The sequence below is a fragment of the Zootoca vivipara genome, chromosome 13 (assembly GCF_963506605.1).
Source record: "Zootoca vivipara chromosome 13, rZooViv1.1, whole genome shotgun sequence".
Classification (NCBI taxonomy): Eukaryota; Metazoa; Chordata; class Lepidosauria; order Squamata; family Lacertidae; genus Zootoca; species Zootoca vivipara.
The window spans coordinates 47873066-47887785 of NC_083288.1; the positions used below are offsets into that span (position 1 = coordinate 47873066).

General features: G+C 46.8%; 1 protein-coding gene across 1 annotated transcript; it reads left to right on the plus strand.

Moving 5' to 3' along the window:
* The first annotated feature begins 1495 nt into the window (after positions 1-1495).
* On the plus strand, positions 1496-9666 carry REM2 (RRAD and GEM like GTPase 2). The gene is made up of 4 exons (XM_035136595.2): positions 1496-2714; positions 3639-3712; positions 7239-7446; positions 7626-9666. The coding sequence occupies exons 1-4, from the start codon at positions 2441-2443 to the stop codon at positions 7898-7900; spliced, it is 831 nt and encodes a 276-aa protein (XP_034992486.1). The 5' UTR covers positions 1496-2440; the 3' UTR covers positions 7901-9666.
* The last annotated feature ends 5054 nt before the right edge of the window (positions 9667-14720 follow it).

The following is a 14720-nucleotide window of genomic DNA, read 5'->3' on the forward strand; positions in this document are numbered from 1 at the left end:
AGGCTAGTCACACTTCTTTGAAGTCTCTCAGCCTCACTCACCTCACAGAGTGTTTGTTGTGGGGGAGGAAGGGAAAGGAGAATGTTAGCCGCTTTGAGACTCCTTAGGGTAGTGATAAAGCAGGATATCAAATCCAAATTATTATTATTATTCTTATCTCTTTTGAGGGAGGACGGATATAAATTGTTGCTCCGTTTTTAGAAGTGACAAGTTGTATCCAGCTAGATTAGACCCACTAACCTAAGTCATGTCTATTCACTTCAATGACCCAGCAGGACTAGCATTGGATAAAAGCCGTAGCAATTGCTATGGTTTAATTACGTTTGATTGATTTAATGATTGCCGTACTGTTTCTCTTCTAAGTGTTTTATGGCTGCTTCGTTGAAGGCGATTAAATTGTTTATTAAAATTGCAAACTAAGCCTGGTGCCCCATGCTCACTTATTTAGTAGAAATATTATTACGTTTTTAAATTTTCATTTGACACTTGCAAAGTACCCACTATTTTTAAAGCACTGTACGTATGGTATATTAAAAAGTACACCAGCCCCTGCCTGCAGGTTCACAATCTTGAGTCATGATGCAAAAGGAATAACGAATGGGGAGGGAGGAGGAAAGCAAGCGTTTGAGCAGCTGAACATTCACTGGCCAATGGATGGGGCCAAGCTGGTCTGTTTCTTGCCCTGATGTAATTTCTGGGAGAATAGGGTACAGTCTTCTTCTATACAGACATGTATCAAATTCCACCATTATTTTCACTTGTATGATCACTCCTTGATCTCATGGAGAAAAGGCAAGGTGTAAATATTTTGAATAAACAAAGAGAGCATTGAATATTGTGCCTGCCTGCCTTTATACTCTGCAATATGGGTAGTTTTAATGTGTTTGTGAAGTAGAGAGTGTGCAAGAGAAGGCGGTAGAGAAAATGTGCTTGTTTGTGTGAGAGAGATGTGCATTGTTTATGTCAGGCTTCCTCAACCTCGGCCCTCCAGATGTTTTTTGCCTACAACTCCCATGATCCCTAGCTAGCAGGACAAGTGGTCAGGGATGATGGGAATTGTAGTCTCAAAACTTCTGGAGGGCCAAGGTTGAGGAAGCCTGTTTTATGTGCTTTACTGTGTCTCTAGCTGTGTGTGAAAAAGAAGGGGAGTTTGGTGCTTCTAACCAAAGTGTGATTGTGTGTTGTGCCATGTTGAAAACCTGCAGAACAGACACACGGTATTGCACACACTTTGGCTACATATACAACATAGATTTCAAGCACACACACACACACAGAGGAATGCTGGGAACTGTGCATTATGAAAGGGGCTGGGAATTGTAGCTCTGTGGGGGTAAACTACAGTTCCCAGTATTTTGGGGGGGAGAAGCCATGACTGTTAAAGAGGTAAATGGATTGTAAATGAACGGTGTGCACACTCAGCATCCTTCCCTCCTTCTCCCTCTGTCATGCCCCTGGTGAATATATTTGTATTTTTCCACGTGGGAACATAGGCATTGCCTCAGAGAATGTGTGCTATTAGCCTGGCACATGAGCCTAGTTGGTATTCTGTGTGTGGCATGGAGCTGTGATGAAAATAAAGTTTACCATTTAGAGATAACTCAAGATTTCCTCAAAGATACTTGTGGACATCTCAGCTACTAAAGGGCAAGCAAAGAAAACCCACAACAATTTTCATATTCCTTTTTTTCACACATTATTTTGGGGGCAGAGAGTACACTGAGTATCTTTGGACAACCTTGTGATATCTCTACACACCCTGTGGTAAAATTAATGGGATCCATTCGCTATTCCAGACTGTCCTTTTATGTAGTAAAGAGCCAGTGAGTGAAGAAGAACCACACAAGTATCATAAAGATATAACCAACATTATAAAATACAAATGCAAATAAAAAGAATTAAAACGGCAGCACAAAACCAATACATTCTGGGTTTAAAAAACTATTTAAGAGTCCATTTAAAGCACATGGCTTCCCCTCAAGGATCTTGGGAACTGTAGTTTGTTAAGGGTGCTGTGAATGGTGCCTCCGTGAGGAGGGGTAGCCTACAGTTCCCAGCATCCTTTGGAGGAAGCCACAAAGTGGCATAAATGTGCTTTAAACGCATGGGGCAGTTGTGACCAAAGATAATTCACTTGCCGCTGATAACTCCGCTATCTGGGTCACAGGCAACCTCAGACCCTCCAAGTGCCCCTATTTTCCAGGGACAGTCCTGGATTTAGAGAAGCCGACCCAGTTTCTGATTTGATCGTGGAAGCTCCCACTTTTCCTTAGGATGTCCCTGTTTTCTTTGGAGAAATGTTGGAGGGTAAGGAGTTATCTTGCCCCTGAGCCTGAGTGAATTGCACCTGAAAATGTTTTGTGTGCATGATGTGTCCTGGTGCTGAAATGCTCTGACCTCTTGCGCATCTCGCCCCTGTTCCTGCAGCTTGCCGTCCACCATGACGTTGCCCGCGGCGCTGGTGGGTGCTGGACCACGGCGTGGGAGCATGCCTTTGCCCATCAAGCACCAGCTGGTGAGGGCGTCGGCGGTGGATGAACTGGACTCTCCCCCCAGCTCCCCCGAAGTGGGAAGCACTGGGGGGGCAAGCCCCGCAGGAGGACGCGGCCCCTACAAAGTCATGTTGCTTGGCGAGAGCGGGGTGGGGAAGACCACCTTGGCGGCCATATTCGGAGGCCTTAGAGGAGGCGCCCACCATGAGGAAGAGCACACAGGTGAGCCCAAGAAGATGCCAGGGGAAGGCGTTGCAATATTTCACTCTGCAAAAAAAAGCAAAAGTTCAACGGGTCCTGCTTTTCCTGCCATACATGCAGCAGACGTGGAACAGGAGAGAACGGCGTGCTCCACCTGAGGACATTTTATTTTTATTGATTTAAATAGACAGGAGAAGAGCCATATTGGATCAGGCGTCCTGCTCTCGATTCACCTGTTGAATTTCTGCCTTCCATAGCATTGTTGTTGAGGAAGGGGAAGGTAGAAACTCGCCAGATAAATGGAGGTTTTGTGTTGAATTTAAGCTGTTAGGCCAGAATTTCAAAGTGGCAGCTGTGGGAAATGACTTTGCGCTGGTGATTTTCTTAAAATCCTGAGGGGGTAAGTATGGGAAGCTGTGAGATAGATCTTCTGAAAAAGTTTCAAATCGCTGCTATCTTAAAAACCTGACATCATATAATATATGTGTGTTTGTGTCTAAGGCTGTGTACACACTAAGCCTTCAAAGCACACGTGCAAATAAATAATGGGCAGGATGTAAGCTAAAGGTTGCTGGAAATTGTGACTCGGTGAGGGGTAAACTACACTACCTTGAGATGTTTCTCAAAAAATAATTCCATTTATCTAATTCCTACCCCACATTTATACCCAGAAGGCTCCCCTGAACTTTTCAAACTATTAAATGTATAGGGTTGCAGCTAGTCCTACTCAGAGCAGACCCACTGAAATTAATGGACATGGCTAATTTAGTCCCATTAATGGTTTCCTTTGAGTAGAATATGGTCAAATCCTACCCATATAACTTGACAAATCAGCCACAAAGTGGATATTTGATGGTACAGACATATCTGGCAATAGTTTGTAAGGTAATATTCAAGTTATACTAATCCTCTCTTTCCCCTTCCACATTTCTTTTATTCCCTCAGAGGATTCCTACGAAAGAAATTTCTACGTAGATGATGAAGAAGTCACTCTAATATTATACGACATCTGGGACCAGGTAGGTTCATTTCTGTCGCCTTGCTACCCATTGAGGTGGGATGTACCCAGAGTGTTAACCCCAGGAAATATTACAGGAAGAAGTTCTCTTATCCCATCTAACGGCTACAATGTTTAGTCATAAACCGATTTGAAAGCCTTTGACCAACTTAAAAGCGGATAAATCTGGCAACACACCAGAAAGAAAGATTTAAAAAATTATTATTAATGCAAGTAGTTGCGTCAGCCATAAGATGGAAGGCATGACCATATAGAATTATCTCTTACACACAAACGAAGGAATACCTTTGATTCTAAAATAAGCATCTGTTGGGACACAGACCACTTGGAATCCAAAACAACAAAAGGTGATAGTCAATGAAGTTTTACCCAGTGCAGACCCACCGAAATTAACGGGCCTAACATCGTCATGTTCGTTCCTTTCCAGTGGGTTTACTTTGGGCATGACTTATCTGAATACCACCCACAGAAAATGTGCTCTGGTCTTCAAAGCTGTTGGCTTGTTCATAAGCAAAGGCACGATGACTGAATCAAAACTCATAACCGGACCATACAATGGAGACTTGTGATTTGATCTCTCATTCCTTTTAGTTTTAACATACAGTGGTACCTCAGTTTAAGTACACAATTGGTTCCGGAAGTCTGTACTTAACCTGAAGCGTACTTAACCTGAAGCGAACATTCCCATGGAAAGTAATGGAAAGTGGATTAATCCGTTCCAGGCGGGTCTGTGGAGTACTCAACCTGAAGCGTACTTAACCCGAGGTATGAGTGTAATTGGTTCTGGAAGTCCGTACTTAACCTGAAGTGTACTTAACCCGAAGCGAACTTTCCCATTGAAAGTAATGGAAAGTGGATTAATCAATTCCAGACGGGTCCGCAGAGTACTCAACTGAAGCACACTTAACCCGAGGTAGGAGTGTAATTGGTTCTGGAAGTCCGTACTCAGGGCCGTCTTAAGCATACCTGGCGCGAAGATCCCTCCGGCGTTCCCCCGCCCCGTTTCCCAGCGCGGCTGTCTGGCGGGTGTAGCGCGGCAGCCGCAGGCACAGCTGTGCAGCGCCCCCGTCGGCCCGGCACCCCCCAGCCTTGCCGTAGGGCCGGCCCCGTCCGTACTTAACCTGAAGCGTACTTAACCTGAAGTGAACTTTCCCACTGAAAGTAATGGAAAGTGGATTAATCTGTTCCAGGCGGTCCACGGAGTACTTAAACTGAAAGTACTCAAACCGAAGCATACTTAAACCGAGGTATGACTGTACGGTACAGCTGTCACCAGGAGCAGAAGGGGTGGATTGCAACTGTAGCGGCATGGGTGGGGAATTTATCTTCCTCCCCAAACAGCATTTTGTGAGTCACGCACCCATCTACCAAAGTGGATTCATTGCCCCACGAATGGTAATATATATCTTTAGATGGGTGACAGCCCCAATCTAACCAGTCTAGCACAGTACATAGCAGGCTTCACCCTGACGAGATTGAGAGTATTTATTTACACCTTTGGTTCCAGCATCTGCCCTGGTTTTCTGTTTTCAAAATTGGGGTATTCCACAATTTTTCAGGTCTACAGAAATTCTCAGTTACAAATCCAGCATTCTGAGAATCTCTGTTGTTATTGTTTATTTGAACCAGTTTTCTACATCTTAAGTCTTAGGAGAATATTGTGGGCAATGCCAGGCAATATCAGAATGTTTTAGAGATTGTCGAGTGGGATTTCCGGTTGGCAAGGGCATAGTTTTCTCTGCAGTTCTTGGGTTACTGCAAGGGGCAAACGGAAACAAGACAAAATTATGCAAAAAAAAAAAATATGGCATGGTTGTGAGGAATGTATGCAATTATATCCAAGATTTACGCAAAGCTAGACAACCGGATGGAATTGCCTTGTTTTATTATTGTTTTGTTTTAGCATTTCGTTTGCATGGAAATGCGTTCCAAAATTGCACAGCATCCCTGAAGTGAGGGAGAGTGGTATGCAAATTTATGCAAATCCATATTAAATTAACACAGCCGTTTGGGAGTCAGGCGTGGGTGTATACCACTGACATGCATGGATATGCAAATTGTTCTGGAAACTGGCAGCGTTCTTGGGCGGCTTGATTGCAGCATACAGTGCTATTATGCAAATATATGGAGAGCATATTCAACTGCCCAGGAGAGTAAGCAATAGAACCCCCATTATCTGCATTCCTATTATCCAAATTCCCCGATTATCAAAATCTGCGTTTTCAAATACCTGCATGTCTTCTCCCCTCCCGCCGTTGCCAATTCGGAAGGGCCCAGGGAAGGATCCTGATGAGCTGCTCTATGTTTCAATATCATCTTAATTGCGATTTTGATTATTGTGTTTTGACTTTAGTTGTAAGTCACCTTGGAACAATTTGTATCCTTAAAGGTGAGGTGTGAATAATTATAATAAAAAAATATGTAAAACACACTCCTGTTTATCTGAACTTTCCAGTAACCAAACACACCAATCGGAAATGTTCAACAGCCACCCACCTTAATATCGCTGTCACGTTCACTCTGGTAACATGCTGGATTGATCCATTACATTTTCCAATATATTTAAAAGCTGCAGCTTTGGTTAACGTACCGTAGTTCTTTTTAATATCACCCACATATACAAAAAATGCAGGTAGTTCTTGGGAGAGAGAGAGAGGTTGCTTCTTTTAACATGTTGCTGATTATGAACAATTTGTTGTTTCTTCAGAACAATTTGTGTGTGTGAATATCTTTTTAAATCTCATACAGCTATAGAAAAATAAAACTTGCATGATTTACTAGCTAAGATTTAACAGGGGAAATGTCCATAGCAATAGATTCTGTATGTAGCTGTGAACTATAACTGGGTTATTGTTGTTGTTTAGTAGTTTAGTCGTGTCCGACTCTTCGGGACCCCATGGACCAGAGCACGCCAGGCACTCCTGTCTTCCCCTGCCTCCCGCAATTTGGTCAAACTCATGTTCGTAGCTTCGAGAACACTGTCCAACCCTCTCGTCCTCTGTCGTCCCCTTCTCCTAGTGCCCTCAATCTTTCCCAGCATCAGGGTCTTTTCCAAGGATTCTTCTCTTCTCATGAGGTGGCCAAAGTATTGGAGCCTCAGCTTCACGACCTGTCCTTCCAGTGAGCACTCAGGGCTGATTTCCTTAAGAATGGATAGGTTTGATTTTCTTGCAGTCCATGGGACTCTCAAGAGTCTCCTCCAGCACCATAATTCATCACCAAATAAGCCACACCAGCGTGGCTCTCGTGTCTCCATCCCCACCCCACCCCTCAAATATATGAGAGGCACTGTTTGGGAGGCAGGAGTGGGTTTCCCCCCATTTTGTGGTCCTGTCTCTTGTTCAGGTGGGGGAGCCGTTTTGTCTTATTATGCCACACCCCCAATGGCGGCCATTTTGTGACTGGCGCCCACGGCACTTCCCCCCAAATGCTATCAAACAAAGTTTGGCAGCCCCTGATCTGGACATGCACATGCCCTCACTTTCCCTGACTTTGACCTCTTCCCTCCCCGCAAACTATTTCCGCAGGGAGATCCCGGAGGCTGGATGCAGGAATCCTGCCTACAGACGGGAGACGCCTTCCTGTTGGTTTTCTCGGTGACCGATCGCCGCAGCTTCACACGGGTCCCCCCCACCCTGCTGAGCCTACGGGCAGGGTGCCCTCGGACAGACCCCCCTATTATCCTGGTGGGGAACAAGAGCGACTTGGCGCGATCCCGGGAGGTCTCACGCGAAGGTGAGTTGCTAGAGGTCCCGCTCCCTAAACGCTGGGGAGACCGTCTGTGCACCGCCCAGGTGGCTTCCGGCCTACCATTTGGGAATAATTCGTTCTTTCAGAAGGGCCGAGGCAGGAGAAGAAACCCAGGAGAATTGTTTGCTCGTTTATTTTCTCATGTTTCTTGCCTCCATATCCAGAGGGCCGCAGCCTAGCTGTCATGATGAACTGCAAGCACATCGAGACGTCCGCGGCGCTGCATCACAACACGGAGGAGCTCTTCGAAGGCGTCGTGCGGCAGATACGGCTGCGCCGCCATCGGCGCGAGGGCGATGCCTTCAGCAGGGAAGGGGCTGGGGGCCGGCGCGAGAGCCTCACCAAGAAAGCCAAACGCTTCCTCTCTAGCCTCGTGCCGAGGAATGGACGCTTCTTCAAGCAAAGGTCAAAATCCTGCAACGACCTTTCAGTGCTATGAGCCCCATCGCTCTCCATCGCCAGCCAGCATGCCAGAAATCTCTGCAACGAAAGGAAACACGTAAGACTCCCCTTACCCCCAGCTGCATCAAGTTCAGGAGAGCAGCCACGTCGGCCGAGGGCAGTTCCCAAACATAGCAAGGCTCCCAAAATCCTCCTTGGCTCAGCTCTCCTCCCATCATCTTCAAAGCATAACCGAACAAACTATTTGCTCCTGTCCTCTGCACCATCTTGGCTCTTCGAGAGGCCTTCTCAAACACACACACACACACACACACGTTTTTACAAAAAACACACATTTAATATACAGTATGCTTTACAGGACTGGAGGCGCCTACTGCTCTCCAAACTCACGTGCCTCTCACTTTTTCAAATATTGCTCGTGGCGCTCTTGTGAGATTTAAATTTTTTTGTCTGCCTTTAAGGGCGTCTGTCTTAAACGTGCCCAACTGGTACAAAACGCTTCAGTAAAGAGACTCAGGACTTTTGTTCAGGATTTCTGTTCTTTTCTTGTCCGTGACGCTCAGGTGCCCATAATCTCTCATGGGACAATTTTTCCCCCCCAAGGCACTAACTCTGGAGTGAAACGTTATGTCTACTGTATATGTAAACAAATGGCCCCTAGACTCTTTGCGCAAAGCCTTACCCCTCGTGCTATCTTAGGAGGCATTATTTTGCTGCCCTCTGCGTCTGTACATATACCGAAGAGGATACAGAGGATATGAAATGCTAGAAGTTTATTCTCTCTATAGTCGTGCGGCGCACCTCGCTTTTAAGAGGCCCTTGCTTAAAGGCACCAACTTTAGAATGTATGGTCTAGCAAACAGGAATGCTTTGTGTTCGCTTAAAGGCACCAGCTGGGGGATATTTCAATCTCATTGCATCGATACGGTGGAGGAATAGCATCTCTAAAGCTTTGTGTACCTCACTTTTAAAGAGCACATAAGGGCGTCCCCAAAACCTGTGCTTATTTCAACCATCTAACTGCAGCTTTGGAAAGCTTTAATTCCTTTGCTTAATGATGCTTCCTATGCCAATGCTCACCTTTTAAACAATTGCTCTGTTTTATTATTAAGGAATTCATCAAAGGAATTGCTGTTTTAAATACACATATGCTTCTCTTTTTAATATCACCATCCACCTGAAGGGCATGCTCTTCTTAAGGAGAGTCGTTGTGGAAGATGGATGATCAGTTAACCGCCATATCTAGCACATCGTTTTAAAGAAGCCATCGTGACAGCAGTCTTTTCCATTCAGCTACAGATGGAGAATCCCCCACATGCCGTAGCTTATAACCTCCCTTTTAAGAGGCAGACTAAAGGCACAAACCTCAAAGAATTTGAGATTGTGGGGCAGGGATGTGTGTGTGTGTGTCTTCTGACTGACTTGCTGGACCTTTTGTTTCGAAGGCTACACCAATAATGAAATGGAACATTTAATGATTAACCAGCTTGGAGCCTGGTTCTTTTAAGCAGCTCTTAAAGGGACAGGAAGAAAAAGACTGCTTTCAGCTTCCAAAAAGACGGATTTGAAGGATGTAGCCTTATATGTACACCCCACACCTGCCAAAAACAAACAAACAACAAAACACCTTGAGGAAGAGTGCCTGACAAATGCTGTGTGCTTATTTTCCAATTAAAGCCATTTTCTATTATAGTACCTTCATTTATCTTACCTGTAGCGTCTGGGCCAGGGGTTGCTCAGAAGTGGTGTGGGATGTAGAGAGCAAAAATGGTAAAGGGACCCCTGACCCATTCGGTCCAGTCATGACCGACTCTGGGATTGCGGCGCTTGTCTCGCATTATTGGCCGAGGGAGCCGGCGTACAGCTTCCAGGACATGTGGCCAGCATGACAAAGCCGCTTCTGGCGAACCAGAGCAGCACATGGAAATGCCGTTTACCTTCCCGCTTGGAGTGGTACCTATTTATCTACTTGCACTTTGACGTGCTTTCGAACTGCTAGGTTGGCAGGAGCTGGGACCGAGCAACGGGAGCTTAGCCCGCCGCAGGGATTCAAACCGCCGACCTTCTGATCAGCAAGCCCTAGGCTCTGTGGTTTAACCCACAGCGCCACCTGCAAAAAAGGGATGCAAAAGGATGGGCTGGCAGGGGAATTGCAGGGAAGGAGGAAGAACGCAGGAGGCAAGGCAGTGAGTGGTAAAGCCAGGAGATGACTTGTGGAAAGGCCATTAAAATTATGCGATCCTGGAAGTGCACAGCTCCTACTCAAGAAGTGGACATTAGCATGATTTGACAGCAGGGTGGGGCATAGGATGAGAAGCTCAAACGCAGTGGACCTCCATTGTGTTCACAACTGGATCAGGGCAGTTATACGTGATCCCGTTTTCCATGTTTGTGCCTGCAAGAGTTTCGAGGGAGACCGGCTGATCCACACCTTTGCTCAGCCCGATTCCCCTGGGTCAGAGAGCTTTTCTTGTCATTCTGTGGCTCTGCCTTGCACACAAAAAAACCCCAATCTTACCCACTGAATTGGATTTTATCAGATGCACAGAAAAATCTGAAGAAATATTTTGCTGAACTGAACTTCAGCTCAGCAGGCAAGATCACATTTTCGCAAGGCAGAACAGTGAGAAAAGCTCCCGAACCCAGAGGAATTAATCAGGAAGCAACACAATCGAAACAAGGGTCAACCCAAAGGGTGGCTAAGCTCACGGCTTTGTTTCCAATCAGCACGTGTCCCTTAACTTCCTGGTGAAATCCTGCAGGATTTTATACCACAAAATGCTCCTTTTTTGTTGTTGTGCTTTCGTGCAAGAGCTCCCCTCCAGACTCAGCAGTGGAGGAAGCATCGCAGAACGACTCGTGAATTAGACAGGGCAGTGTAAATCCTCCACCAATTCCCTATTAGTGAGTCATTACTAAAAGAAAGTACTTCTTCATGCAATGCATAGGTAAACTATGGAACTCACTTCCAGAGGCGGCAGCAGCAATGATCAACAATCAAGGTGGCTTATAAAAGAGGACTGAACCAATTAATGGAAGGCAAGGCTATAAACAGCTACTAGGCACAATGGCTAACGCTACCTTCGCTGAGACAGTCATGCTTCTTGAATACCACTAGCTGGGAAGCACAGGGAGGATGCTGTTGTGTTAAAATCCCGCTTGCGGGTTTGCAGGATGAGATGGGCCACTGGCCTGATCCAGAAGGCTCTTCTTAAAATTGCAGGGTGCATCCACACACAAAAAAGCCGAACAGAAAACCCACCGGTATGGAGGTCCCTCCAAGATGTGATTTCCTCTTAGCTTTGCAGGGACCTGGCTGTGACAAGAAAGGCAGGCCTTCTGTACATGCTCTGTTACCAGTCCATTCCTTCATCTGTTCCCTGGGCTTTAACCCACTCAAGAGCAGGTTTCAAGGGGCTGCACTTTGCCTCTATAGGCCGGGGGTGGGGAAAGGACAGATAAAGGAGCAGGAGAGGGAGAAAGAGGAGGGGGTTTGCCTACAGAAGCCGAGGCCTGATGAGCAATGAGAGCGGCAGAGCAGAGGAAGGAGTCAGCGGGGCTACAAGCGAAAGGCAGCGCAAGGAGCCTGCTTAAGATGCAAGCCGTGTGCCTCCCCTCATCAGCAGAGGAGACAGGCTGACGGTTCAAGCTGTCAGCGCTTTCCAGGGGCCCTCCTACGCCTGCCTTAAAAGAGAAGCACCTGCAACGAAGATTTCTATTCCCTCTCCACCCCTCCCCTCCCCTCCCTGCAAACCTTTGCACAGATCCTGAGCATCCACTGCCACCTTCAAAACATCCACCCTGAGCCGCCTCTGCCCCTGTGCCTTTACCACTGCTAAGGAGTGGGTAGGGAGAGAAAGGGGCTTATCAAAAACTTCAGAAGCACTTGCATTTTCTGAAGGGACCAGCTGGTCACACCTCACAGCCACAAGGCAGATTTGAGGTGGGCGGAGGGTGTCTGAGTCCTGTAGAAGAGAGGAACTTAACACCTGGATGTGTTATGTGTTATGCAACCCCTTTGCCCATTACAAGTTCTTAAACTTGGGAGGGCTTTAAAAGAGAGCCAGGCCAATCGAGGACGCAGAAGCCTATTGAAGGTAAAAGGTAAAGGGACCCCTGACCCTTTGGTCCAGTCGTGACCGACTCTGGGGTTGCGGCGCTCATCTCGCGTTATTGGCCGAGGGAGCTGGCGTACAGCTTCCAGGTGATGTGGCCAGCATGACAAAGCCGCTTCTGGCAAACCAGTACCTTCCCATCGCAGGTATTCGAACCGCCGACCTTCTAATCAGCAAGCCCTAGGCTCTGTGGTTTAAGCTACAGCGGGGTCCCTGGGTTAAGAATTGAAGGTATAAACAGGTATATATATTCCAGCGGTGGCCACTATGAAAACAGGATTCCTGACTAGATGGACTGCTGGCTATAGATGCATTAACACACACACACCTCCCTATGTATATTAGAAATCCTTACATTACACATTCTATGAGTATAACACTATACTGTTGGTGTACACTGGTTGTATACTTGCTGAATGTAATGTGTGAACACCCCTGCAGTTAGCTACATAGCCAAGTGGGGATTTGAACATCTCCCAGCTCCTAAACCAACGCTCTGAGCATGCTGGTCCTCAAAGTGAATCTGCCCCCCCCCCCCAAGAATTGAACCCACAAGAGAACCAACAGAATGCATCCTTGAATTTCAACCAAAGACGAAAAATGCCTCAATAATATAAACTTTCCCCTTCACACGTCTCCAAAACCAGATAACTGGTTCGAAGCAGACCCTCTCATTTTCATACACGGGAGCACATAAGACAGATTGCTCATCAACTAACACAGGTTTGTTCACCATGAAGATGGCTCTTTTTTTTAATAAAAAGGGGGGAGGGTAAAAAGAGAGATCATTCATTCAGTAAACACCTAAATGCAATTTCAGGTCACCAAGGACGGTAGTTGCCGCCGTACAAATATTGCAGAAAGAGGGTGCGATCTTTTTGCACAAGGAGCAAGGAATGCTTTCGCCTCTGCTGCCTCCTAGCTTAGCAAACCCAAACCCACATTGCAGCCCCTTATTCTCTCTCCCCTCCCCAATCCCTTCCTTTGCCAGCGAAAGCTATCAAAGCTATGACACTTGAGAAAATGAGGAACAAAATGTCTTCCCCTTCCCCTCCCCTCCCTTTCCATGGCTCAAGTGCTCAGAAATTGGATGAGCAAGGAAAAGGGGGGGATGGGAAGGAGATGTGCATCTCTTCACCATGGAAACACCCTTGTGGGTCCACAGCTGGGTGGTTGCCATGGAGACAAAATGTTTCCCATTGCCATAGCGATGATCATCGATTAAGCAAGCTGGCAGCCAGACTGCCACCCTAGCCTTCTGCAACCGAAATAAAGGACAAGGGGCTTGGGGGCGGGATATAAATAAAAAATTATTATTATTATTATTATTATTATTATTATTATTATTATTATTATTATTATGTGGAGTCCCCACAGATGAACCCAGGCCTGTAATCAGGGGAAAGGAACGCCATTTGGGAAAGAGGAGAAAAGGTTAAAGTTATTTATGGATCATCACTCTCCGTGTCCCTAGGGGAGGCCATGCAGGTGTACAGCTAGAGGTTGCGGGAGGCTGGGGGGGGGTAGATGCTGAATTTGCTGACAGATTTCACAGGCGTACATTCAGAGCCATCTGCAGCTCACAGCACCTGGGAGCCAAGGAGCAGGCAACCGAGAAGCCCGCCTTGCACAAAGAGCAGGAGGCAGCAGAAGAATGGGTCACATGATTTACTCCTGGGGTGTGCGCACACCCTCCACCTCCAAAGGAAGAAGGAGAAAAAGATCTGCCAAGATATCCATGAGCAAAAGCAGCATGGGGAAAAATAATAATAATAATCTCACACCCTACAAGTCACGCATTCCGTCACAAGGATGGCAGAAGGGAGCCTGGAGGGTTGCCCCTCCGCTCCCACACCAGCTGGATCCCGTGGCTTTCAAGCGACAAACAACAGCCACAGCTGAGCAACTGCTCTGGCCATCTTCCTGCAAGACCAGGAGCAAAAAAACCCCCTGAAGCGCACCAATGCATGTACATCTGCACTCACCCAAGCAGTGAACGTTTGACCCAATTACCAACATATGCCTTGTATTTCACAACTCTCTAAACGCGGCGAAGAGAACAAGAGGAGAGCATCAGAAAATAAGACAAGGTGGCAGCTCAGGGCAACGTGCGCTGTGAACAGCCATTTTCTCTACACTAACCACTCTCTCTGCCGGGCAAGGGGATCACGCATACTCGAGGAACCCCCTGGGAATAAAAGCTGCAGGAAATCCTTTGGGGGGTGGGGTAGCCCAGGGCTCTTAGCTGTTTCCCACCAGGAGGCAAGCTTAGGTGGGCCAACCAGGATCAAGAGACTCCTTTGAGTCACAAGGAGTGTGTGTAGGGGATGAGTGATGGCGAGTGGGCTGAATCTGGCCCAGGGACACCCAGGCAGCCTAACCGCGGATGTTGACTTGCACAGTTCAAGCAAGGCATCCTGCCCAGAGCCTCGGTGGAAAACAGTCCGTCTCCTTCTCAAATCAGTCGTTCCTGAACAGGGAGCCATGGGAGGGAAGACTGGGGATGTGCCATAAACAAGTTAAAAAACCAAAGGCTCCTGGCAAGTCGACAGAAGGGGAAAGCAGATCAAGATCTCATGGTAGATCTCAAGATCAGCTGTCGGGACCAACAAGGTTTCAGACTCCCAGTTATTTGACAGGAGCAACAAAAATGCGATCTCTTCTGCCTAAATCAGGTTGCTGAAACAAGCTGACAAACCGTGGACTTTTTGTGTGCCCAAATTCTGGCGCGGAAAATGAACT

What these genes read in the sequence shown, in the direction of transcription:
- REM2 (XM_035136595.2), top strand. Translation starts at nt 2,441, where the DNA reads ATGACGTTGCCCGCGGCGCTGGTGGGTGCTGGACCACGGCGTGGGAGC. An exon ending in CCATGAGGAAGAGCACACAG is followed by an intron (nt 2,715 to 3,638) that starts GTGAGCCCAAGA and finishes TTATTCCCTCAG; the next exon opens with AGGATTCCTACGAAAGAAAT. An exon ending in CCGGGAGGTCTCACGCGAAG is followed by an intron (nt 7,447 to 7,625) that starts GTGAGTTGCTAG and finishes CTCCATATCCAG; the next exon opens with AGGGCCGCAGCCTAGCTGTC.